This window comes from Onychomys torridus, chromosome 2 (assembly GCF_903995425.1).
Source record: "Onychomys torridus chromosome 2, mOncTor1.1, whole genome shotgun sequence".
NCBI lineage: Eukaryota > Metazoa > Chordata > Mammalia > Rodentia > Cricetidae > Onychomys > Onychomys torridus.
Window position 1 is genome coordinate 21,791,377 of NC_050444.1, and position 25,444 is coordinate 21,816,820.

General features: G+C 38.5%; 1 protein-coding gene across 3 annotated transcripts in view; it reads left to right on the plus strand.

Annotated features, from left to right (window-relative positions):
• LOC118578101 (zinc finger protein 431-like) overlaps positions 1 to 24,941 on the plus strand; it is a 31,336-nt gene extending 6,395 nt beyond the window's left edge. The window contains exons 2-4 of one of the 3 annotated variants that reach the window (XM_036178755.1): positions 21,696 to 21,822; positions 22,017 to 22,077; positions 23,197 to 24,941. In XM_036178755.1, coding sequence (XP_036034648.1) covers positions 21,696 to 21,822; positions 22,017 to 22,077; positions 23,197 to 24,238 — 1,230 coding nt within the window. In that variant the 3' untranslated portion in view covers positions 24,239 to 24,941. The remainder of the gene's footprint in view (positions 1 to 21,695; positions 21,823 to 22,016; positions 22,078 to 23,196) is intronic. The other 2 variants (XM_036178756.1, XM_036178757.1) reach the window with 2 other exon arrangements.
• Positions 24,942 to 25,444: the final 503 nt, after the last annotated feature.

The following is a 25,444-nucleotide window of genomic DNA, read 5'->3' on the forward strand; positions in this document are numbered from 1 at the left end:
CACCTACTGTAGACACTAAAAATGTAAAGACCCTTGGTGGTTCAGTAATAAAGAACTTTAATATTTTGATGTAATGAAAAGAGACCTTGTTTTGTTATGGTTTGGGTTGTTTTGACCCTGGCTGTTCTGGAACTTGCTGTGTAGACCAGGCTGGCCTTGAACTCATAGACAAATCCATCCTCCTGTCTCTGATTCCCAAGTGTTGGGAATGAAGGCTTACACCAACCTGTCTGACATTCATTTTAGGTTCTTTGAAAGAGTCTCAGTATGTATCCTTGATGGGCCTGCATTTGCTGAGTAGAGCAGGTTGGCTTCGAGCTCAGAGATCTACTTGCCTCTGACTCCAGTGCCCTGGGATTAAAGTATGTGAAATCACACCTGGTTAAGATCTATTTTATATTACCTCTAAATGCCAATGTTTGTTGTGCTTTGAAAAAGTTGAATAACATATGTGACCAAATATTTTGGGTGAGACTTAATTATTATTATTATTATTTGGGCAAAAGAATCAGATATTTCTCAAAATAAAAGAGATGTATGACCAACAGGGATATGAAAATATGTCCAACATATTTATCAGTGAAAGGCAAATCAAAACATCAACAAGATATTATTTTTAAAGTTTATAATTCTTTGTAGCTTTTAGTTATAACATACCAAGAATGCACTGTGAGAACTTAATTAGCTTCAGTACTTTGCAATGTGGATTTTATAGTTAATTTTATTTTATTATTATTATTATTTGGTTTTTTGAGACAGCGTTTCTCTGTGTAGCTTTGCACCTTTCCTGGAACTCACTTTGGTAATCCAAGCTGGCCTCGAACTCACAGAGATCCGCCTGGCTCTGCCTCCCGAGTGCTGAGATTAAAGGCGTGCGCCACCACCACCCGGCTTAATTTTATTTTGAAGGTGGCCAAGTTATTTTAATTTCAAGTATCATCATGTAACATCTTCTAAATGTCTTCTTTTTCTTTTTTTTTTTTTAATTTTATTTTTTATACGGATATTTGTGTTTTAATTTTACATATCAGCCATAGGTTCCCCTGTCCTCCCCCCTCCCACCCTCACCTCCCCCTTCCCTCAGCCCCTCCCCCCCATTCCCATCTCCTCCAGGGCCAAGATTCCCCTGAGGATTCAGCTCACCCTGGTAAATTCTGTACAGGCAGGTCCAGTCCCCTCCTTCCAGGCTGAGCAAAGTGTCCCTGTGTAAGCCCAAGGTTCCAAACTGCCAGCTCATGCACTAAGGACAGGTCCCAGTCCCACTGCCTGGGTGCCTCCCAAACAGTTCAAGCTATTCAGTTGTCTCATTTATCCAGAGGGCCTGATCCAGCTGGGGGCCCCACAGCTTTTGGTTCATAATTCATGTATTTCCATTAGTTTGGCTATTTGTCCCTGTGCTTTTCCAGTCTTGGTCTCAACATATCACACTCTTACAGTCCCTCCTCTTTATCAACAATTGGACTCCTGGAGCTCCACCTGGGGCATGGCCGAGGATCTCTGCATCCACTTCCATCAGCTATTGGATGAGAGTTCCAGCACGACAGTTAGGGTGTTTGTCCATCTGATCACCAGACTAGGTCAGTTTAGGCTTTCTCTCGACCATTGCCAGTAGTCTACAGTGGATGTATCATTGTGTATTTCTGAGGACCTCTCTAGCACTTTGCTTCTTCCTGTTCTCATGTGGCCTTCATTTATCATGGTCTGTTATTCCATGTTCTCCCTTTCTGTTCTTGATCCAGCTGGGATCTCCTGCTCCCCTAAGCTCTCTTTCTCTAGAACCTTGCCCTTCATTACCCCCACTCACGTCCAGTTGTTCATGTAAATCTCATCCATTTCTCTGTCATTGACCATCCCTGTCAGACTTAATTATTTTGCTGACTGGTCTTTAGTAGGCCACAGTGACCTTGAATTCCATATTCACCTGAGGAAACCTTGTCTTGAGGTTCTTACCCACACTCAAGCCAGCTTATGATTTAAATATGTAAACTGTGAAAATGTTGCTCCTCTGTTTATACTGCATAGGTTTTGGTTCAAAGTTGAAGAATAATGTTATTTTTTTCCTTTATATATGTGTGATTCCTGTTTGTGTTTTGTTCTTTTCTGGCCCAAGTGTACACGAATTAGTTCTAAATCATCATTTGTACTCAGCTTTTCCTGCAAAAAAAAAAAAAAAAGCTTATTTGCTTTTTCAATTATGATTTCTTTATATATCTTAGATCCTCCATTATTCTCGATAATTTTTGTGCTGGTGAAACCCAGGCAGGCATCCTGTTAGGCAGTTCCCAGCAGGAAATACTTGCTTGATGTTTAAAATATTTGGTATGATTTCAGTAAATAGATCAAGTCCTTTGCTTAATAAATCCTGTGTATTAGTTTTTACTTCATCTGTGGGTTTTCTCACAGTTGGATAATTGTATTCTTATATGACATCACTTCTGAGTTTTTAGGCCTTTTTTCTTTCATGATCCTATCTTTGAATAAAGACTCAAGTTTTTCTTGAGTATTCTTCATTATTGAGACTTCGTGTAAAGAATTACCTTTCTTAGTTTCACAAATCTTAATAGATGTTTTAGCGAAATTACATTTGCCCTGTTTTTAAAGTTGTAATTAATGAATTAATCAATATATTTCAGCTAATTTTATTGGGTAGCTTTCCTGGAGTTCATCTATGTAGAACAGGCTGGTGTTATACTAGGGTAATCCTGCTGCCTCCCAAAAACTGGGATTATAGGTGTGTGCCGAGTAAAATTTCATTTATCTTCCATTTATTTTTTCCCTAATATATTTCTAAATTAATAATTGTGTAGTGCAGCAAATGTGCAATCTGATAACAAATGTAGCTCCTGCTTACAAGTAGATAATCATTGGGAAAGACGTTTCCTATTCTTCATTTGGAAGTTAGGATTTATGAGGTCAGATTACTTAAATGCAGGATACATTTCAGTCCTTTGGAATTATGGAGACATTTGAATATTTATGCTAAGTGAAGCTATTTTTTTTTTCCTATAACAGTAACAATGTACCAGGAATGTCCAGACATATACTAAGTAAGGAATGAAGTTTCCTTAAGTCCCAGTCAGTCTATGTTCTTTTAGGACCCTGAGAACATGTGCTCCTTGCTGAGAAAGCTCTGGGTTTAAGAAGCGTTCTACTTTATAGGTGCTAGGGTGGTGTACCATGTTACAGTTGCTTTTCTCCTACCTAGGCTCATAACTGACCAAAATCATGTTGAGAAATTTAGTGTTATTGACTCACAGACACCTGTGTTTTGGTTTGTTAGCCTTACATTAGCCACCTTTTATTATTTGAGAATTTCACATATGAATATAATGTACCTTGATCAAATCTACTCCTTATTTCTTCCCCTTCTGCACCCATTCCTCCTTTTGTTTCCTCTTCTCTACTTCATGGGCTAATTTTAGACTCACTGAGTTCACTTAGTGGTTGGGGAGAAAAGAGGTTATTTGGCTTCCAGGTCCAGTTCACAGTCCATCATGCAGGCAAGTCAGTCAGAAACTCAAGGCAGAAGTCTAGAGGCAGAAAGTGAAATAGAGACCCTGGAGGAACGCTGCTTACTGGCTTGTTCTTCCTGGCTTATTCAGCTTTCTTTCCTTTTTCTTTTCTTTACTTTGTCAATTGAAAGTGGATTTCCACACAATATATTTTGATTATCATTTCCCCTTCCCCAACTCCTCCCAGATCTCCCCCTCCTATCCAGATCCACATCCTTTTTTTCTCCCTCTCAAGAGCAAACAGTCTACCAAAAGTTCTGTTTGCTTTCTTATACACCGCAGTACCACCTGCCCAAAATGCAGCTCCACAGTGGGCTGGACCCTCCCTCAGAAGTTACTAATCAAGAAAACACCGTATAGTTGAAGTTCCTCTTCCCAAATATTCCTATCTTGTGCAGTGTTGAAAAAAACCCAAGCAGGAAACGGACTGTGACTTTAGGGCCAGCATGGGGTGTGTAGTGAGACCCTGTCTGAAAATAAAACCAAGTAACAAAATATGTAAACAAATAAATAAATAAACCTCATGATTTGCTTATGTTTTAACATTACTCTTTTCAAAAAATTTGACCCTCTTCCTGAGATTTCACAAGATGTAGTTATGAAAGCACCTAGTATTTTTGCCTGTTTTTAAATTTGGCTTTTAACCAATTTGATGATTTTGTTCAAAGTTATAAAACAGAAATTTTGGATGTGGGTAGGGCCTTCTCCAGATGTCATACATTTTTATCTTTATTCCTGAAGCAAATTTCAGGATGACACTTAAGTAACACCCAAAGTTGTCCTCTGGCCTCCTCATGAATGTTGCGCCCCATACACATATGTGCACCTTCATATGAATACACACACACACACACACACACACACACACACACACACAAATTAAAGATTAGAATAGTGAGAAGTAAAAATGTCTAGGAGTTTGTTAATATGACTGACTTTAGTTCCTAGAAGGCAAGTTGAATTTTGTAACTTAAATAGGCTGATTGAAGTCTTAGAGAGGAATTAGATTCAGAGGAGCCATTTCAGTTAAGAGCCTTAGTAGGAATGTTTAAGTGTAAATTAGTGGGGCAGAAGTTAGTTAGGAGTGATGTCTATAGGGTACCAGAAAGTGTCCTATCATTAGAGGAATGAAAGAACAAAAGCATACCACCTGTATCGTTAATGTAAATACATGTGTTCAATGTTCTACTGTTCACATACACACAGACTCCACAGTGCTTCTGTAGAAGCCAGATGGCAACTATAGGGAATTTGTTTCCTTCTGACATGTGGGTCTTGTGGGTCAAACTAGGTCTTTAGCCTTGGTTGCAATTGCCTTTATTGTCTGAGGTAACTCCTTAGCTCTCGTATGCTTTTATTACTTTTATTTATTTGTCAGGATAATTTGCATGTGTGTCTGAGGATCTGACTCAGATGGTCTTGCCTGTCTATCCTTAAAGCATTAAGCATATATAGATTCACATGCCTTTCCAGGACTTAATGTAGTCCAGCTAACTTTTATTGAGTTCCACAGTTTATAACCTTGTACATTGCTTCTGGGTGGTTTTATTATTTGTGTACTCATATACAAGTGCCTTGGTGATCATATATACATAGAAATATCCTCAATAATTTCAGAATCAAACTGTTTTGAAATTATTGCTTATGACATAATTCTGTTTTTGCCTTCTCTAATAACATTCTTCTATAGGTCATTGTGGAGACACTTAAACATTTTTCAAGAGAATGAATTCCATTTCTGTGTGTTTATTAAAAGCAGTGATACTTATTTCTGGTGTACAGTAATATCAACTGTACCACATTTGCTTCTCACTCTGCTCATAAAATCTAAGATCTCTTTCTGGATAATGTGCATTTTAATGTTTGGTCATTACATATTTAGAGCAATTACAGTACATGTACATATAATACATTAATAGCAATTTTTTATTTTTACCTTACAAGGTACTTGCTATTATTTTTAGAGGTACATTTTGTTGGGGCTTTGTATTTTTATGATAAAATGGAGGCAAACTGTAAAAAGTAGCGATAATGCAGTGATATTAGTATCAAAGTATATACCTTTATACTTATATATTTTTAGCGGAGTCTGTACCTGGATAATCACTGTATAAACAGACTCCTTGAACTAAGAATAAAATACAATTCTGGATTTTAGTGTGCCTTTGAGGATATTTTGATTATCATGTGGTGAGGGGACTTTTTTTTTCTAGTTCATTCTATTTGTATTCTGTATGCTTTTACTTTGATAGGTCTCTGTTAATGAGTGTCTACCAGTCTCGAGCTTTTTGTGGGGGGACTTAGAAATGAAGAGGGAACTGTGCAAGAATTGAATTCATTGACCAACTTTGAAGCTGCTGTAGTGACAATGCACAAAGGAGGGGCAGGAAAGAAGGTGAATGATTTCCTGCTTCAGTAGTAATTGAAATTAGCAAATGTGGAGTAAGGTAATCAATTTTAGATGATCCATAAATGTCCTGACAGGTCATTTTTTGGGGTTGATAGGCCAGAGCAATCAATCATCTGGATAAAGTAATGACCTTATTGTGAAATCTAAAAGTAGAAGATCTGGGTAAAATGGTGTAGTCCAGCCTAACAGGTGTGGGCCATGGTTTTTTAAATTATGGCCCATTTTTCTTTAACAACAGTTACACAGTAATAAAAGTTACTCTTTGAATGTGACCTGTGTTTGGCTGCAGGGCTTCCCAGGAAAAATCAGTGTGTAACGAAATTTGTACAGAAAACGCTGTGTACCTTTGAAGAAGAACAGGAAGTGCTCTGGGAGACTGGAAGTCTTTCTTCTAAAGTACAACTTCACAGATTAGGGCCCAGTCTGCCTCTAGAGTGGAAGGGCAGAGCTGGGAAGACCTCTGTTGTCTGTCATTTAATCTCTGATCACGCAGGAGGGAATTTGCTACTTTCCTGAGTCCCAGCAGGGTGGCGTTAGCTAATGTGGGTCTCTGGGAAGGCTTAGCTATTAGAAGTACCAGTGGGAAGTAGCTTGCAGGTTCTTTCCAGGATTCTTCTCTGTCTCTGCTGTAGGGAGCTGTGAGGGAGACCATAAGTGAGTGTGGAGACAACTGACACCAGACCAAGAGGAGAAGTTCTGCTGAGCTGTCACAGTTGATGTGACTGATATGGATCCTAAGCCAGACCAGACTGGTTTTGTTGGTATATGATGTGACCTGGGCTGTTGCCATTCTCCTCTGAGACTCCTTGAGTGCAGATTCCCTGGGGAGTGGGAGACTCTGCTGAATGGCTGTGGGAGGATGTGCTGCTTTTTGTTGTTGTTGTTGTTGTTGTTTTCAATAATGGGTCTTTCTGTGTACAGCTCTAGATGTCCTGGAACTAGCTCTGCAAACTAGCCTGGGCTTGAACTCACAAAGAGTTCAAGAGCATCCTGAGTGCTGGGATTAAAGGCATGCACCACCACCACCTCTTGGATATGATGCTTTTAATATATGTGTCCAGTGTGCACACACAGGCATTGCTTTCAGTGGGAAGTGAGAAGATGGATTGGATAACTAAAATCTGGTTTCTAGAAATTCTTAACACTGCACTCCAGTTTCAGGTTTGTCTTAAATGTTACAAGTGATTTAGAAACTGGTAGAAAGAAGTGGTTCAGGCATCCTTCAGCAATACATGACTGGAATGTTTTTAAATTTCTGATACTAGGCTTGACATGATTCAGGGAAGTTCAGTTTCAGGGGAGAAAAGTTTCTAATCTGCAGACATATTTCAGGTTTGCATGTTGTTGGGCAGGTGGATAGGGCAGATTCCACATGTGCTATAACACAAGGTGAAGGAAATATGCATTATATTCTTATACACTCATGTGATTGGGCATCAATGGGGCTGTGTTTTCCTGAAACTGCAAGGCGACATGAGAGTTTGCAGAGCCGTAGCAGGAGATTACCTTCATTTGCTGAGAGTGCACTAGAGCATGGGGCCTGTTGTCGGTTGTTTCAATTCTTTGCTGTTTTGGCTCTTTTGGGTGTTAACCACCCCGCTCCAACAGAAATCACACATAGAGGCTCATTATTAGTTATAAATGCCTGGCCTTAGCTAGGCTTGTTTCTAGCCAGCTTCTCTTAACTTAAATTATCCCATCTTTCTTTTACCTGTGGGCTTTCCCCTTTTCTTACTTCTGTAATCTTACTTTCACTCTTTCTCCATGGCTGGCTGTGTGGCTGAGTGGCTGGCAACTTCTTTTCTTACCTCATGATCTTTTTTCTTTTCTCTCTTGCTATTTATTCTCTCTGCCTGCCAGCCCTTCTGACCCTTTTTCCTGCCTAGGTATTGGCCATTCCAATCTTTATTAGGTTATCAAGTGTTTTAGCCAGGCAGAAGCCTGGCTTCACACAGGTAAACAAATGCAACATAAAAGAATGCAATGCATCTTTGCATCATTACTCAAATGTTCCACAGCATAAACAAATGTAAGACATATTAAAATAATATTATACAACAGAGACCTCTCTGTTTTGAAGAAAGATCAGTAGCTAGAGGGTCAGAAACATAACTGTGTAAGGGTTACTTTGAGTTAATTTTGTGTGAATTTGAAGTTTGTGTTAATTTCTATATACATAAAATTATATGAAGTTTGGTAACATTGGTCAAGATCACACTTTCTGTGGCTGAATTTCTTTTGGTCTTTTGATTAAAAGTTGACTATATTTTTCGGCTTTTGTTCTTGGCTTTTTCCCACTCCTTTATTCTTTCACAAATACTGTAAATATTCTTGATTGTTTTAGCTTTGTGAGAAATATAGAAGTCAGATTGTATCAATATGTTTATTTTTTTTTCATAATCCTATTGGGCATATTCTTTGTATATAGTTTTGGATTTGGGTATCCTGTTATAAATTGTTGGGATTTTCTTTGGATTGTATTCATTTCCTGCTACAGATTTACATATACAACATCTTAATATTGATGCACCATGTTCCCATGGATCATTTATTTACTCCTGTGCTTATTTAGGTTTTGTTGTTGTTGTTGTTGTTGTTGTTTGTAATCTGTGAATGACTTTTAATGTATTGGATAAAAAGTTCTGTTGCTAGGCATGTGGCCCAGCATGTATTCTTTTTGAGGATGACCTGACTTCATATCTCAGTATTCCCGTTGGTAGGCTCATAAGTATGGGAGACCAGCTCCCACATTTATTTACCCCACAGACTCTTAAGGAGTGAGGGATAAGAGATTGAGATAGAAATATAGAGGAGAGAGACAGTTAGAAACACAGGATAGTGTGGGAGGGCCTGAGTCAAAACCCACCATCCCCTTCTGTCTCTTTTAAAGGACTTTTAAAGGAATGCCAAAGAATGGAGCAAAAGACCTTCCCCCAGCACAGCCAAGTGCAGACCATCCCAGACACCTGGTGACCATGCACATAGTCAAGCGATCCCCTAGTGCAGCCTTTCTGTGTAAAGCAAGCTCACATCTCATTAGAAAGCTTTTGGAGACTCCCACAGGTCTCTCTTAATTTTTTTAAAGAGCCCCTCAGGCCCCGCAGATAAGCTGGGTCTGTCTTAGTTCATCCCTGTCATCCAGACAACCCTTACCCATCTTGGGGGTACACTTTCCATCAAGTGCCCTGTGGTTTAGGTTGCAAAGCTGGCAGGAGAAAGGTGCCCAATCTTGACTCTCAGCTTCTGGCAGGAGGGGGTACTGAGCTTAACTCAGCTCTGGCCCAGGTTCCTATTGAGTTTACAACCTCCACAGCAATCTCTATAATGGCCACACCTCCCAGTGCAGGAGTAGAGGATGATAGAGATAGCATATCTTTTTTCAAATGAGTCTTAAGATGTGTATCTGTAACAGCCTTAGCTGTGCCAAGCCCTTTTTAAATCAATAAACTCTTGATGCAAACTGCATCAGATAAATTACATCAAATTTAAAGATTCCTATTGGTGAAATTATTAAGGCCACTCCACGTAGTTAAAAGGGAGGTTTATTTTGTGGGCTAACTTACAAATGAAGGGATAGGTAGCTTGTAGGGTCTGGCAAAGGTATGGCGCAGTCTGGCAGTGTTCTCTGGAGAACTCTGCTCAGTCTACCTCCAGTGTCCAGGGTCCAGGCACACAGAGATCCCTCTCATTTGGATCCTGGGTCTTCAGTGTCCTCTCTCAGCCCCGCCGTGTAGGCATGACCATTACCAAAGCCTCAATGGGGACTGGAACTTCCAGGCCAAGGCTGGAATGGCTGCCCACTACAGATTCCCTTAGTTTCTACCAAACTCTGGTTCATTAACACCAACACAATTTTAGTATAAATGTTATTAGACATATTTACAACTATCATGAATATTTACTATATGTATTTACAACTAGCATTGCAGTTTACTATATATATTTACACTTCTTACAAACTTACATCACTATACATATTTATAACTCTTTACAAGCTTATTTTATTCGCCTTATACAAGCTTATTGATCTATTTTGCAAACTTATATTAATAAGAAAACTATTTTACACTCTTTAGCACATATTTAGAAGAGATTTCTTAAAAGAACTATTTACCAAGCTTATATTTAAGAGATTTCTTAATATCTAGAAGAGATTTTTTTTAGCTGTTAACAAGACAAGAAGTACACCAATCATTTCTAAAATTCAGAGTTTATAGTAAAGTTCAGAGTTTATAGTCAGTTTATAGTCATTATGAAAGTTCTCCTGACAGTTGGAAACAAAAGTCTAATTTGTCATTGGCTCTCTCAACTCTGAGATTTAGTGAGTGCTCTTGTTGAACAATACTTTATGCATTCCAGATGTTTTATAAAAACTGTATTAACAGTTATCTCAAACTGTAGACTAGTGGCTGTGAAGCCCCCACAAGACTGGACTAGGACCTCTGGATACGGAAAATGGTTGTTTGGCTCAAACTGTTTGGGAAGCACCCAGGCAGGGAGGTTGGGATCTGTCCCTGGTGCATAGGCAGGCTTTTGGGAATCCGGTGCCCGTAGTGTTGGTGCCTTGCTCAGCCTTGGTACAGTGGGAAGGAGCTTGGAACTGCCTAGGCTCAGTGTGATGGGCTCTGCTGACTCATCATGGGACACCTTGATTTGAGGCATGTGAGGATATGGGGTGGCTTGGGAGGGAGGGCTGGGAGATGGGAGGACGGAGGAGGTGGGATCTGTGGGTGGTATGTGGAGTGAGTAGGAAATTTCTTAATGAAGAAAAATGGGGGAAAAAAAGAGCTATCAGTTTACAGCAAACCCCAAAAGGAAAAAAGAGAATGAGGACAAAAAACTTCCTAAAGAACATTCTGTTTCTGAATTGCTTGGCTGGTAACTCCACAACAGTCAATTTCCCATCAAGAGAAGATAATTGCCTAACTTGGAGTGGGGTTTCAGACCTGCAGCCTTCAACATTGCTGAAATTTTATTCCAAACTCCTCAGCAGTCTGGAGGCCTCCTTATTCTTCTACTATCCCCAAACTGCAAGATTGAAGATCAATATCAGAGTATTGGTTTAGCTGCTTTTCACTCCAGTTCCTTTAGAGTGTCATTGGAGCTGACATTCCTCTGTTCCATACTCCTCACGAAACTCTCAGACAATTTTCCCCCTTCTTAATTTTTTTTAAAGCTGTATTTGCCATGAGTTCTTTTAACAATTCTGATGTTTCTTCTAGATTTTTATTAGCCCAATATTTCTGGTAAGGCTATTTGTTCACCAAAGCTGCTACTGTTTAAAGGAGTCAATAACATAGATGTTGTTTCATGAAACACATCCTTCATTAGTTTACTCTGAGGAAGAATATTTTCATGATTTAGTAGTTTTACTTCATTTATTAGCTTCTCAACCCCTGATGCCAATTTTATTAGCAGCTGTGATATACTCTGACCATGAGTTATTTAACCTAAACTGTAGTTGTAGCTTTTCATCCTTTAGACAGTTAGATTTTCTTGAGTTTGATCTCCATCTACAACACAATTTTCCAGTGTACAAACTGCTTTCCCTTGGTTTCTTAAGGATTTCAAAGTGACTTATTGAAAAATGGTACTAGCACTTTAATTATCTCCTTAGAGGCAAGTTGTTTTCCTGTTCTTAGAGGCAGGTAAGATTGAGCTTTCTAACATTGCTTTGAAAAGAAACTTCATTTTCAGCTTAAAATTGGCAGTACCACCATTTTTATCTGAAAAACTACATTTTCCATAGTGCATTTCTCTATATCAGCCCCATGTTATGGATGACCTTATGGGCTACATTTCCCATAATTCCTTTTGAGTATGCCACTTCCATTTCTCATTACATGGCTAAAGTCAACTTTCTGCTTTTAGCATGGGAGGTTTGAGTCAAGCTTTTTGCTTTTTTCATCATGGGAGATTGAGGGATTTCTGTTCTGCCTGAGTTGGTGTTACTAGGCATTTTTCTTTCCTGATACTGTCCTCAGAACTAATTCATACCTGCCCACTCGCATGTATTCAGGCAGAGATCCTTTTGTGCCTGCAGCAAAATCCCTTGGGGCTTTCTCTTCTATGTTACCAGGTCATCGAGGGAAAATGAAAGTACTTAAGATAAAGCTTTTTCACAGCCCTTCAGAGAGACTTTCCCCCCTGATAGATCTTTGTCTTATCCCTGCTTGCTCCTTCCCCCTCAGATGCAGAGCCTCAGATGTCTTGGGCCATGGCTTTGTTCCTCTGGTAGCTGCTTCTGGAGGCAGGGGCTTCTCCAAACTTAGACCATGCTTTTTTACACTAGCAGCCTTCCCCAGGTCCTGTGCCATCTGGGGAGGATCTGTCCCTGCTCTGTTTTCTGCCTCTGCTTTCTCACCTGGCCCTTGCCTCAGAGAACTCTGGCTGCTGTTATTCTCCATCTTAGAGAGACAGGGATCAGCACAGGGGATTTATCTAATTCCAAGAGGTCTTTTTGTTTTTTCTTAGAGCAAACCACAGGTGGTTTCCTGTACTTTTCCAGGTGAATCTAATTTTGACCTTCCAGAAAGAGAATCTGAGAAAGAAAGTTCTGAAAGGCTTTTTACTTTTTTAGAGAGAGAAAACTTGCTAAGATTTTTTCCAAGACAACTTTCAGTTTTTGAGAGAGAAAAACTACCAAGTTTTCCCAAGACTTCTGTTCTCTAAACTTTTGACTTCATGGTCAAGAGGAAACTGCTTCTATTGGTAAAGTGTTTCCATACAGTGGTAGTGTCAGCAAAGTGAAAAGTTTTATTTCATCTGCATATGTCTCAGTGAAAATTCTTCCCTCTGCTGCTTGTGACCAAAACCTTCCCACAGGAATCTTTCTCCTTGTTTTTGTTCTTTGATAGATATCTCTGATTCTCCCCTAGGATTTTGCGTTCATAGTCTCCTACTTGGAAAATTAAGGACATAGTTCCTCCATCTTGTTGCTTTTCTTAATCCTAATTTTTTTTCTTATGCTATATTTCTGCATTCTACTTTTCTCAGATTTTTATTTTTCTACACTATATTATTACACTCTATCTTCCTTATTTTTCATAGATAGAATTTTAAGAGATAAAGGAAAAGAAAGAAACCTAGATATAGAGAAATCTGTGCTGCAGCCTTGCTTTTTGAAATGTTCAGCATTTCACCGCCTAACATTCACACCCAAGAATAAAATACCATCACCTTTATCAAATCCTTTTTTGGCATGTCTTACAACTGTGATGCCCCTGTCAACCCTTTCACCAAGTGCTTGGCTCCCTGTTCAGTGGTACCATCTGTGGGAGACCAGCTCCCACATTTATTTACCCCACAGACTCTTGAGGAGTGAGAGATAAGAGATTTAGTTAGAAATATAGAGGAGAGAGACAGTCAGAAACAGTATACCTTGGGATGGCCTGGGTCAAAACCCACCATCCCCTTCTGTCTCTACTAAAGGGCTTTTGAAGGAATGCTAAGGGGTAGAACAAAAGACCTCCCCCCCAGCACAGCCAAGTTCAGACCATCCCAGACACCTGGTGACCATGCATGTAGTCAAGCCATCCCCTAATGCAGTCTTGCTATGTAAAGCAAGCTCAAATCTCACTGGAAAGCTTTTGTGGGCTCCCACACGTAACCACCTGCTGCTCCAGATCCAGGAGATCTGACACCTTCTTTTCTTGTATGTCACTTTTATATACATGGAACACATTCTCTTTCACACACAAACAAACACAAAATATGAGGATATATTTTCTTTTCAAAGTTCTTGGGACTTATAAAGCAATTAGAGCAAGACAAGTTGCTTTAGGTGTATGATTTATATCATACACTATTCCTTAAAAATCTGTTATCTTGCATTTGGTTTGGAAAAATTTTAATTTCCTTAGCCTGATGCAGACTTATAGACAATCATCAATTATAGGAAACAAAATGATTCCTAAATGACCCTAATAAACATTCTTTTGTTTATTATAAGAGAATGAAATCCTTTTAGTAATCAAAACTATTTTCTAAAAAGTCAAAGCATCAGAAAACTTCAAGCAGATCTCTCCAATTTAGTTGGAACAGCTATCCTCACTGAATTCATTTTCTATTGTTATCAAAGGAGAGTATGGGAATGCACAGGATGAATGCTGGCCAGTGATTTCTTGTGGTTAAATTTTGATTAGAATCTTATAGGTCTTATTTAAGAGATTGTGATATGTATTTGTAGGTATGTCTTTTTGTCTTGTTTGGTAAGTGGTGTCATCTATGTTGCTAAACTTATTAAATGTCATCTAAATTTATTGTTTCTCTGGAAAATGAAACTTCACCTATTTTTTTTTAGAAAATTTACATATTTTGCTTTGTGTTCTTTGAGCTTTTGATAGTTTGGGAAGTTTCTGTGGAGAGACAGTTTTAGTTTTCTTTTTTAATCTTAGAGGCTCACTGCTCCTCATTTCTTGATATAATCTGTGTTTTCCAGTTGTTGCTATCTTCATGTTTGAGTTTGTTCTGCTTAAGTGATTGATATAGCTAATACATTATTTTTGTGTTTTTAAAACCTTTTCATGTGTTACTGTCTCTTTGTCTTAGTTAGCTTCAGCTGTCAAAATGCTGTAGCCTAGATTCATCTGAGGGAACACCAATTGAGGCACTGGACCAGATCAGAACTGCTAATTATTATGTTTTTGAGAAACTGTATTGATAGATGATTGATGTGAAAAGGCTCTTCCACTGAGGTTCCCTGTTGTTTTTACCTTTAGTTCCTAGCTTGAGTTTCTATCCTAAGCTCACACAAATGTGGGTTGTGATCTGGCAATATTACCCAAATAAACTGTTCATTACTTGAGATGCTTTTGGTTAGACAATTTAATCACAGCAAGAAACAAAAAAAGTTAAAACAAAATGTGGTACACCAAAAGTGATCTTGTTGCCAGGTAGACTATGGGAATGTTGTCTTTTGGAGTAATGTTGAAGATATTAGGATTTTAGATGGTAAATACCATAGAAAGCTACACACAGACCTTAATCAACTATCCTTGTAGGACTAGGAATATGGGAGTGTTGAAAGTAATGCAGGCAGTAGAGTTTGAGGCCATAGGATTTCAGTGGGAAGTAGACTCCATTAAAAATTCAGCTAGGTGTAATATGTATAATATTTTGGCCACAAATCATCTTATTTTGTGCATTACCGGAGAAATTGAGTAAGGCAGAATTAAAAAGTAATTGGCTGATTTATTGGACAAAGTATTGATTCGTTTGGGTTTTTATTACTGATAAATCAATCAGTTCTATAGTGGAAAAGAAACAAGTGATGCGGTCATGGCGCACGCCTTTAATCCCAGCACTTGGGAGGCAGAGCTAAGCGGATCTCTGTGAGTTTGAGGCCAGCCTGGAATACAGAATGAGTTCCAGGAAAGGTGCAAAGCTACACAGAGAAACCCTGTCTCGGAAAAAAAAAAAGAAAGAAAGAAAGAAAAAGAAAAAAAGAAAGAAAATGTCAGTTTTGTAGAGATAAACAGAACTAGGTAGTTTCAAATAGTCCTGTGGTGAAGCAGAAGCAGGAAATTTAAAAATTTTTAGCACCATTAAATGGAAGGCCCTTCTCAGAATTTGAGGACTAGTAAGGTACCCTATGGGTAAGACTCCATATAATCTTTCAATTTATGGAAGGAATAGGCAAGTTGATTTCTAATCCCCAAAAGCAACTTCATACAAAACTTGCTACAACTCTGGTCCAAGTGTGGTAGCATTCATCACAACTTAGAAGCCAAATTTGGGGGGTTAACTCCTGTTGTACTGATTCTGGAAACAAGAAAGATGCAAAATTTATAGGTCATAGGTTCTTCCTCTGTGGTTTAAGTTGAACACTGTTGCATCCATCTATGTTAGGCGGAGTCAGAAACCCAGTGAGGAGACTGTGAGAGGTCTTTGCATGAAGCTTGGAAGATTAAGCCACTGTTGTATTTTGAAATCAGAAGATCTTGAGATACCCAAGCTATGATACATTGGAAAGCTGTACAAAGTGATGGAAGTAGCAAAGGAAAAACTAGTATGGTATTTTTCAGGAATAGAGTTAACTAAGCACTTGGCGAATGATGACACACCTGTCTGAGACTGAGCTACAGGATTTGTTATTTGCTGTCCTAAGTTTTAGTCTTGCCTTGGTCCAGTTTTTTCCTCACTGTTTCCACTTTGCTTTCTTTCTTTTTTAAACTATTATTCTTCTCTCATATAATGTATCCCAACTTCAGTTTCCCTTTCCTCCACTCCCCCGAGTCCTTTCCATTGATCCCCTCTCTATCAGATCCACTACTCCTCAATTTCACTTCTGAAAAGTGCAAGCCTCCTAGGGCTATGTACAAAACAAGTCTAAAAAAGACAAGGCACAAACCCACACATCAAGGCTAAATGAGGCAACCTAGTAGGAGGAAAAGGGTTTCAAAATCAGGCAAAATAGTCAGAGACACCACCACCCCTGTTCACACTGTTAGGGGTCCTACAAAAACACCAAGCTATACAACCATAACATATATGCAGAGAATCTGGTACAGACTCTTGTAGGCTCCATGATTGCCGTTTCAGTTCTGTTATCACCTATGAACCCTGATTAGTTGGTTCTGTGGGGTATATTATCCTGTGTTCTAAGTTAGGAAAATTTTTGACTATTAATTTTTTAAAAAATATTTTCTGGGCCTTTGAACTGAGATCTTCTCCTTCTCCTTCTGTTATTCTTAGGTTTGATCTTTTCATAATGTTCCAGAGTTCCTGGATGTTATGTTTTAGGAAATATTTTTGATTTAGCATGTTCTTTGATCAGTATATCCATTTCTTCTATGATATCTTCAAAGCCTGAAATTCTCTGTTCCATGTCTTGTATTCGTTTGTTTTAGCTTGCCTCTGTAAGTCCTGTTTGATTACCTAGATTTTCATTTCCATAATTCCTTCAATTTGCATTTTTTAATTGCTTCTATTTCCATTTTTAGTCCTTGACCAGATTCATTCATTTGCTTCACTTGTTTTTTGTTTCTTTGGTTGGTTGGTTGGTTTTTCTTTTCTTTTCTTTTTTTTTTTTCAGCTTTTTTTAAGGATTTTTTTTTCTCTAATGTTTCATTAATCCTTTCCCTGCTTTCTTTAAGGGGTTCATTCACCTCCTCTTTAGGCACTCCTATCATTTTTATAAAGTTGGTCTTTAGGTTTCTTAATTGTACTTCTACTGTGTTGTAATAATCAGGGTTTCCTGTATAGTAAGATAGCTGGAATCTGGTAGTTCATATTGCTCTCACTTATGTTGATTGTGTTCTTATATTTGTGTGCAGGTATCTGGGTTTGTGGTGATTGTGGGTCTAGGTGTGAATTTCTCAGTTTGTCTTTGTTGGATGGGTGTTTTGTTCCTTGGTTTCTGTTTGTTCTCTTGTCTTCTGATCTGTGTGGCCTATGGTTGAACATTGGTTCTCACCCCAAGTTGGGGGCTAGAAATGTTTCAGTAGGTGTGTCCTTTGTTCCAACAAGGAGTATCTGCCCCAAACTGGGACTGAAAAGGGAAGGGGGAGGGAACTTGAGGATAGTGTTGAGGAGCCATTGAGAGAGTGGGGAGTTCTGTGGGCAGATAGCCTACATGGACTTCTGGCAGATGGTGTATACTTTGCTTCAGCAAGGGGTATTCACCCAAGTTAAAAGTTACAACCCAGAGATGAGGAGGGAAGTGGGATTGGGGATAATGCTAAGGTAATTGAATGAATGGAGGAGGTCCATAGGTAAGCAGCCTATGTGGATTTCTGATGGTTGGCATGGTCTCTGGTCCAGTAGGGGAATCTTTGCCTCAGTTTGCCTTCCTATTCTTCTGGCTGGTGTGGCTTGCACCTGAGCAGAGGATATCCATCCAATTTGGGGGTGTGTACATGGTTTTGGGGTTGGCAAATGTATGACTTGTTAGGGATTCTGTCTGTGAGAATGTAGGGAGTGTGGAAGTTTTATGAGCTGGTAGCCTGCCTACCTGTTCTTCTGGCTGTTGTGACACACGAGCAGGGCATGTCTTCATGAACTGGGGGCTAGAATACAGCCGTATTCCTCTTTTTCTGAATGGAGCTATATCCTGTGCCATTATATCTTGGAAATCCTTAATTTGTTTCTTGATTTTAAAAGATGTGACAATAAAGGGAATGTTTTGAGTTTCAGAAGAGACTTGATATTTGGGCTGTTTGGGCTGTTTGAGATTGTGAGGATCATTGAAGTTAGACTGAATGCCTTTTCATTTTTGTTGTTTTTCTTTATGTTAATTCTTACCTCAAATAATACTTTCTGACTTCTGCCTCTGCTTCCTCCATACCTTCCAGCTTCCCCAACCCCCATCCCCATTTCCATAGATCCACTGCTACTCTGTTTCCTTTCAGAATAGAACAGGCCTCCCTTGGATTTCAACCAAACACATCATAACATGGTATACTATACCTCATATCAAGGCTAGACAAGGTAACCCAATAGGAGGACAAGGGTCCCAAGAACAGGCAAAAGAGTTCAAGACACCTCGACTCCTATAATTAAGAGTCTCACAGACACTCCAAGTTAAACAATCAAAACAGGTATGGAGAGGCCCTGGCACAGAGCAATGCAGGCTCTATGATTGCCACTTCAGTTTTTCTGAGACCCTATGAGGCCTGCTTAGTTGATTCTGTGGGCCATGTTCTACCAACCCCTCTGGCTCCTACAATCTTCACCCCTCCTCCCACAGGATACCTAGAGATCAAGCTAATGTTTGGGTAGCCTTGCATGTGTTCCCATCAGTGCCTTTCTGATGAGAGTTGGGCTAGGCACCTGTATATATTTACAGCAGAATATAGTTACATATCATTTCACTGATTTTTTTTTTCTTGGTTTCTTGTATTTGGTTCTGTCCTACTTGTCTGAGCCATCCAAATACTGGTTCCTGGCCATCCAGGCAATGTTAGGCTTGGGCTTCCTCTCACAACTTGGTTAAGTTAGACCAGTCATTGGGTGGCCACTGAGGAAGCTCTGAGCCACCATTGCCCCAGCATATCATACAGACAGGACAAATGTGAGTTGCATGTTTTGTGGCTAGCTTGGTGTCCCAGTACTGCCATGGGGAGCCTTATGTGGTTGAAGAAGATGGCTGACTCAGCATCCATATTCTTGATTAGTAGGAGTGCTTTCAAGGGTCACCCTTATAGGTTCCAGGATGTTTGCAATGCATTAAATTTCCACAGCCCATGCTGAAAGCTACCCTATTACACTCACCTCTCCCTGTATTTTCTCCCATGCCCCTTCTGTACTCACTTGATCCTTCCTGTTTCCATCCTCACCTGCCTCCAGTGTACTCACAAAATCTAATTCCTTTTCCCAGGGAGGTCCATATCTCTCCTCTAGAGTTGTTCTTGTTACTTAGCCCCTCTTCATATATGGACTCTATATGATTAACTGTGATTATTGTGATTATACCTTATTAACTGCTAATATCCACTTAGAAGTGAGTATACCATGTTTGTTTATGTGCTTCTGGGTTGCCTCACTCAGGATAATAAAATGAAAATGAAAAGATAGCTTCAGTTGGCAGCTAAGTGTTCAAACAGTCAGGAATTTTCAAGGAGTTTATCACCATTATACAGAAGGCCCTTGCTCTCAATGGAAGCCTAGCAAGATACCATAAGGGTAAGACACCATCTAGCTAACGCTTCAATTTATGGAGAAAATAAGCAAAGTGCTTCCTAATCCCAGGAAGCAACTTCATACAAAACCTGCTGCACCTGTGGTCTAAGCATGTTAGTGTCCATCACAATTAAGAAGTCAGACTTTGCAGACTCACTCATCATGACCCTGGAAAAAAGGAAACATCAAAGTTTCAGGTAGTGAACCCTTAGTCTGTTGTTTCAGAGAGAGATGTATGAGAAGTTGCAGGGTTAGGGCCAACTAAGCCTTTGAAACTGGAACCCCATGTGTCTGAGAGAGAGCTACAGGATTTGATGGTTTTCCTCTGTGCTTCACTCTCGCATTTCTTCATTCTTTCCTCAATATGTCTCCTTTTCTCTCTTTTGGAATGTAAATGATATTTTGTGCCACTGTATGTTGATATAACTTATTTTTTTGATTTAAAAAAAGTCACCATCAAGAGATTATCTTGAATGTTAGAGTAGATTTTGGACATATGAACATTGTAGAGGCTACTGCAGGCTATGAGTGTCTTTGAAGTGACAAAATGCATTTATTTTTCATGAATGGCCATGAGCCTATATTGTCCTGGGTCATAATGTAGTTGATTGAAGGAAAAACCTTCCAGATAGGATGATGTATTTGAACATGTTTCTCTCCTTGGGGATTTTATTTCTGGATGAAGTTCCTCATTGGGGATGGGTTATGAGCATTTATAGACTTAGCTGATTTCCTGTTCTTTGTTTCAACTCTATTGTGGTTGAAACTCATCAGTCAGCATTTTTCTTGTGCTATAATGCCATCACCACCATTATAGACTATGCCTAAATCACATAAGATACAATAGAAGCAGTTGCTATTTAGTGCTAAGCCAGTTTGCTAGCCTACTGTTTTAATTTTTTTGTTTGTTTGTTTTTGATAACAAGGTTTGTCTGTGTCACACTGGCTGTCCTGAAAGCAGTTCTGTACACCCAGCTGTCCTTGATCTCAAAGATCCATCTGACTCTTGCTTCCAAGTGCTCGGATTAAACATGGGCTGAAATTCCTAGTGTTTTTTTGTTTTTATATTATTGGGTGATGGGTCTGAAAAGCAGGTTTTTGTACATGGCAAGCATATGCTGTTGTACTGAGCTTCATCCCTATACTGAATTTTGAAATTTTGTAGAGGGTATCATTCTGTTTCCCATGATGGCATGTATTGTATGCATGACATCAATACTGCCCTTGACTTCTGTCATTGGATTTCAGATGCACAACATTCTTCCTGCCTGTTGAATTTGTTTTGAAATTTTTTAATGAATGTGAGCATTTTGCCTGTGTGCTTGGATATGCATCATATGGGTAACTCGTCTTCACATTAATCAAAAGATGGTCTCAGAAACCCTGAACTGAGAATAATGGGCAGTTTTGATTCCCTATGTAAATGTTGGCAATTGACTGCACCTACATGCAAGACCAGCAAGAGTTCTTTACTACAGAGCCTTCTGTCCTGCCCTATTATCAGCATTTTATTGCTAATGTTTTTATCTGTCTATTGGTAACTGTTTAAACATTCAATTCCTTTTAGAAAGATCTTATTCATGTTACAGATTAAAGTGGGGGTACTTCAGCTTTCTGGAATATGAATACAGAAGTGAAATGAATGCATAACTTTTTGTAGAGACTCAGTAAATAATCTCTGAGTTCTTTCTATATTTTTTATTTGTTTGACTGCTTTTTGCATAGGAGACAGGGTCCCAATATGTACTTCTGGCTGTCCAAGAACTGGTTGCATATACTAGGCTAGCACTCAACTCAGAGTGGATGAGCCAATATACCCAGCTTGTCCTTCTTATTTTTCTTTTTTTGTGCTTAGTAATGTAATTTCTCTTATGCATAGTCTGTACTGTTGATGTGTTTACTTGTTTCTCAGTGTTTGTTAATAGACATTTCTGTTGCAAGATGCTATCCCATTCAAAAAGTATAGTAATGACAGAATTGAACCTCCTATTCAGTATAGTCATAGAGTGACTTGGTGATTCAAATATAATGTCTGTGTCATGAAATAAGTGTGTGGAGCACCAGAATTATATACTATGTATACTAAAGAAGTATACATTTGCAATATTTTCACTATCATGCTTTCCTTTGTACACATGTATGGGATATTTCAGAATGCAGTGACCTATGATGATGTGCATGTCAATTTCACCTGGGAAGAGTGGACTTTGCTGGATCCTTCCCAGAAGAATCTCTACAAAGATGTGATGTTGGAGACCTACAGGAACCTTAGTACTATAGGTAAGACTGAATTTTCTTTCATGTAAGTAAGGGGACAACTATTTCTTGACTATTTATTCTCTCCTGTAATTTGATTGAGAAAGAAGAATGGGGTGAATAAATCAGGCATGGTTCAAAGGGTCCTTGAAGATAGTAATGTAAATATTGCGCAATTTTTAATAATATACCATACATTTTCTGAAACTATATTTTAGGATACAGCTGGGAAGACCATAATTTTGAAGAATATTATAAAAGTTCTAGAAGACATGAAAGGTAATTTCATTTGCAAAATGAAACAAATATGCCTTTGAAGAAACTAATGTGTCCTGAAAGTTTCAAAGAAAAGCAACAGTGTAAATAAGCACAGCTTAAAATGCATTGATGGTTATTAAATTCTCAGCACTATAAACCTCAACTTCAGGTGGGTGAATTACATTTACAAGACATTCTTTTAAGAAAGAAGACAAGAAAGCAAAGCCTTACCACATGTCACCATTTGAATCAAAGTCCCATGAGTGCTATGCTGTAAAACTGCCAATCCCTTTAGTTTTGTTCCACATATGTTATAAAAGGTACACACAATGAAGAGGTAATAGGTATATGTCAAACCTTCTAATAAGCAAATAGTCCATAGTAAAGCTAGTGTTAATCATATATTTGTGACTTTGCTAAATTTAGTGAGAGGGGCACTTAGAATCAAGAATCAAGGGCCATTGTGGAGAAACATTAATACCTATACCACATGTCTGTGAGAAACAAATTTATACTGTGAATTCAATGTGGAAACTTTCTTGTCATTCTTCCTTTACCATGTATATCATATGTCACTCTGAATACAAGCCACATAAACATGGATATGGAAGGATGTAACATACTTCTAAGAATATTTAGAATATATGTAGCAGTTCCCATGTTGACTAGACATGTTGAATTTGATTTAAGTATACAAGTAATTGGACTCTCAGCTTCACTGTTAACACATCAGTAATCTTATACTACAGAAAAGCCCTATGAGTACTAGGAATGTGTGAATAGTTCTGTTTGACATAGTTCACTTAGAAAATGTAGTATATGACTCATCATATAAGAAAATTTATGAAAGCAATATGTATGGTAAAGCAGAGTTTTTCCAGTTCTCTTGAAATATGTGAAAATTTTCATATAGAAAAGGATATTTTAAATGTGAACCATGTAATAAAGGCACTTACCATCACAGGTATCTTCAGAGATTCAAAACAACCCCTAATGAAGGGGAACAACATGAATGTAAGCACAGTATAAAACCCTAAGATCTGATTCCTCTTTACAACTGGACCAAATTGTAAAATTAATTCATTCAGATATAAAGATTCAACTGTGAATTGAATGTGATAAATCTTTTACATCTGTCAGTTATCCTTACAGGTATGAAAGAAGTCATACTGGAGAGCAACCTTCTGAATATACTCAATGTGTTAAAGCCTTTGCATATGACAAACATCTTCAAAGGCATGAAAGAATACATACTGGAGAGAATCCCCGTGAATGTAATGCATGTGATAAAGTCTTTGTACATCACAGTAGTCTCCAAATCCATATAAGTACGTGTACTGGACAGAAACTCTATGAATGTGATGAGTGTGGCAAAACCTTTGCTCATTACTGTACTCTTCAAATACATAAAAGAATACATACTGGAGAGAAACCTTATGAATGTAATCAGTGTGGTAAAGGCTTTACTTCTCACAGCAGTCTCAGAATACATAAAAGAACACATACTGGAGAGAAACCTTATGAATGTAATCAGTGTGGCAAAGGCTTTTCACAACTCAGTCATCTTCAGATGCATAAAAGAACTCATACTGGAGAGAAACCCTATGAATGTAATCAGTGTGGTAAAATCTTTGCACGTCCCAGTACTCTTCAAGTGCACAAAAGAACACACACTGGAGAGAGACCCTATGAATGTAATCAGTGTGGTAAATCCTTTGCTTCTCACAGCAGTCTTGGAACACATAAAAGAACACATACTGGAGAGAAACCCTATGAATGTAATCATTGTGGTAGAGCCTTTTCTCATCACTGTACTCTTCAAAGGCATAAAAAAACACATACTGGAGAGATACCCTATGAATGCAATCAGTGTGGTAAAGCCTTTGCACGTCAGAGTGGTCTTCAAATGCACAAAAGAACGCATACTGGAGAGAAACCCTACGCATGTAATCAGTGTGGTAAAGCCTTTGCACGTCATAGTAATCTCCAAATGCACAGAAGGACACATACTGGAGAGAAACCCTATGCATGTAATCAGTGTGGTAGAGCCTTTGCAGAACAAAGAAGTCTCCAAATACATAAAAGATCACATACTGGAGAGAAACCTTGTGAATGTAATCAGTGTGGTAAAACCTTTGTATGTCAAAGTAATCTCCGAATACATAAAAGAAGACATACTTGAGCGAAATCCTATGAATGTATTCAATATGGGACTGTCTTTGCACATCAATGTCATCTTCAAAGGCATAAAAGTACACATACTTGAGAGAAATCCTATGAATGTAATCATTGTGGTAGAGCCTTTTCTCATCACTGTACTCTTCATTGGCATAAAACAACACATACTGGAGAGAAAACCTATTAATGTAATCAGTGTTGGAAAGCCTTTACACACTACAGTGATCTTCCAATGCATAAAAGAACACATACTGGATGTTAAAACAGCATGTGGAAGTCACAGCTATTGGGAACCTCTGGGAAAGATACACCTTGCACACATGGCATCCATGTGGAAAATTATATTGGGGGAAGGGAGTAGGGAAGAGAGGGAAGAAGAGAAGAAAAAAGGTAATAAAAGAAGAGAGGACATGCACACTACCTTATAACTAGAGAGAGAGGAAGGAAGATAGAAGTAGAGGGAGGGTTTTTGTTTTTCTTAAAAGGGGCTTTACATAAGATGACATGGTCAGGATGCTGGGCAGGTTCTTTTTGATATTGGGAAATTTATTCACAGGTATCAGTGTGTATCATAGCTAAAAACAAAGCTTTAAAAACTTCATGTAGATAAAAAATAAAGAATTGGATGGTTAGTTAAAATAATTGTACTGGACTCTGAGAAGTCTAAAAGATAAATGTTTAACTGTTGAAAAGCATGTGTTGTTTGTGGTTTTATTGCTGTCTTTTTTTTTCTTGGTTCTATTTTGTGCTTCAGTAATTATAGTTTTATTTTCATAATATATTTTCTTTATATACTTATCCCTTTCCTCAATCTGAAGTGTCACTTCCAATATCCTCTGTACTGATTGATGGTTTGGTGGGCATGAATTCTTTTTGCCTGCTTATATTATGTCCACATGGCTCAGCCTTAGACCTTATTTTAGTCTTTACTCAAAGGTTCTCTTCTAGTTATGCTCACACACATTTGTCTGTTTTCAGGATCTAACTCACCAACAGATTTTCCTTACTTCTCTAGCCATCTGGACACTTTTTCTTATCATGTATCATTTTTAAGGTAGTATTATACTTACATATTTATTGATTACTGTCATTTCCCCTAGTAGCAGCTAAGATCCATATGGGAAACAATGTTATCTCTTTTATCCACAATGATACACATGTTCCTATAATAACCTCTGGCTCATAGTAAGTATCCAATAAATGTTTGCAC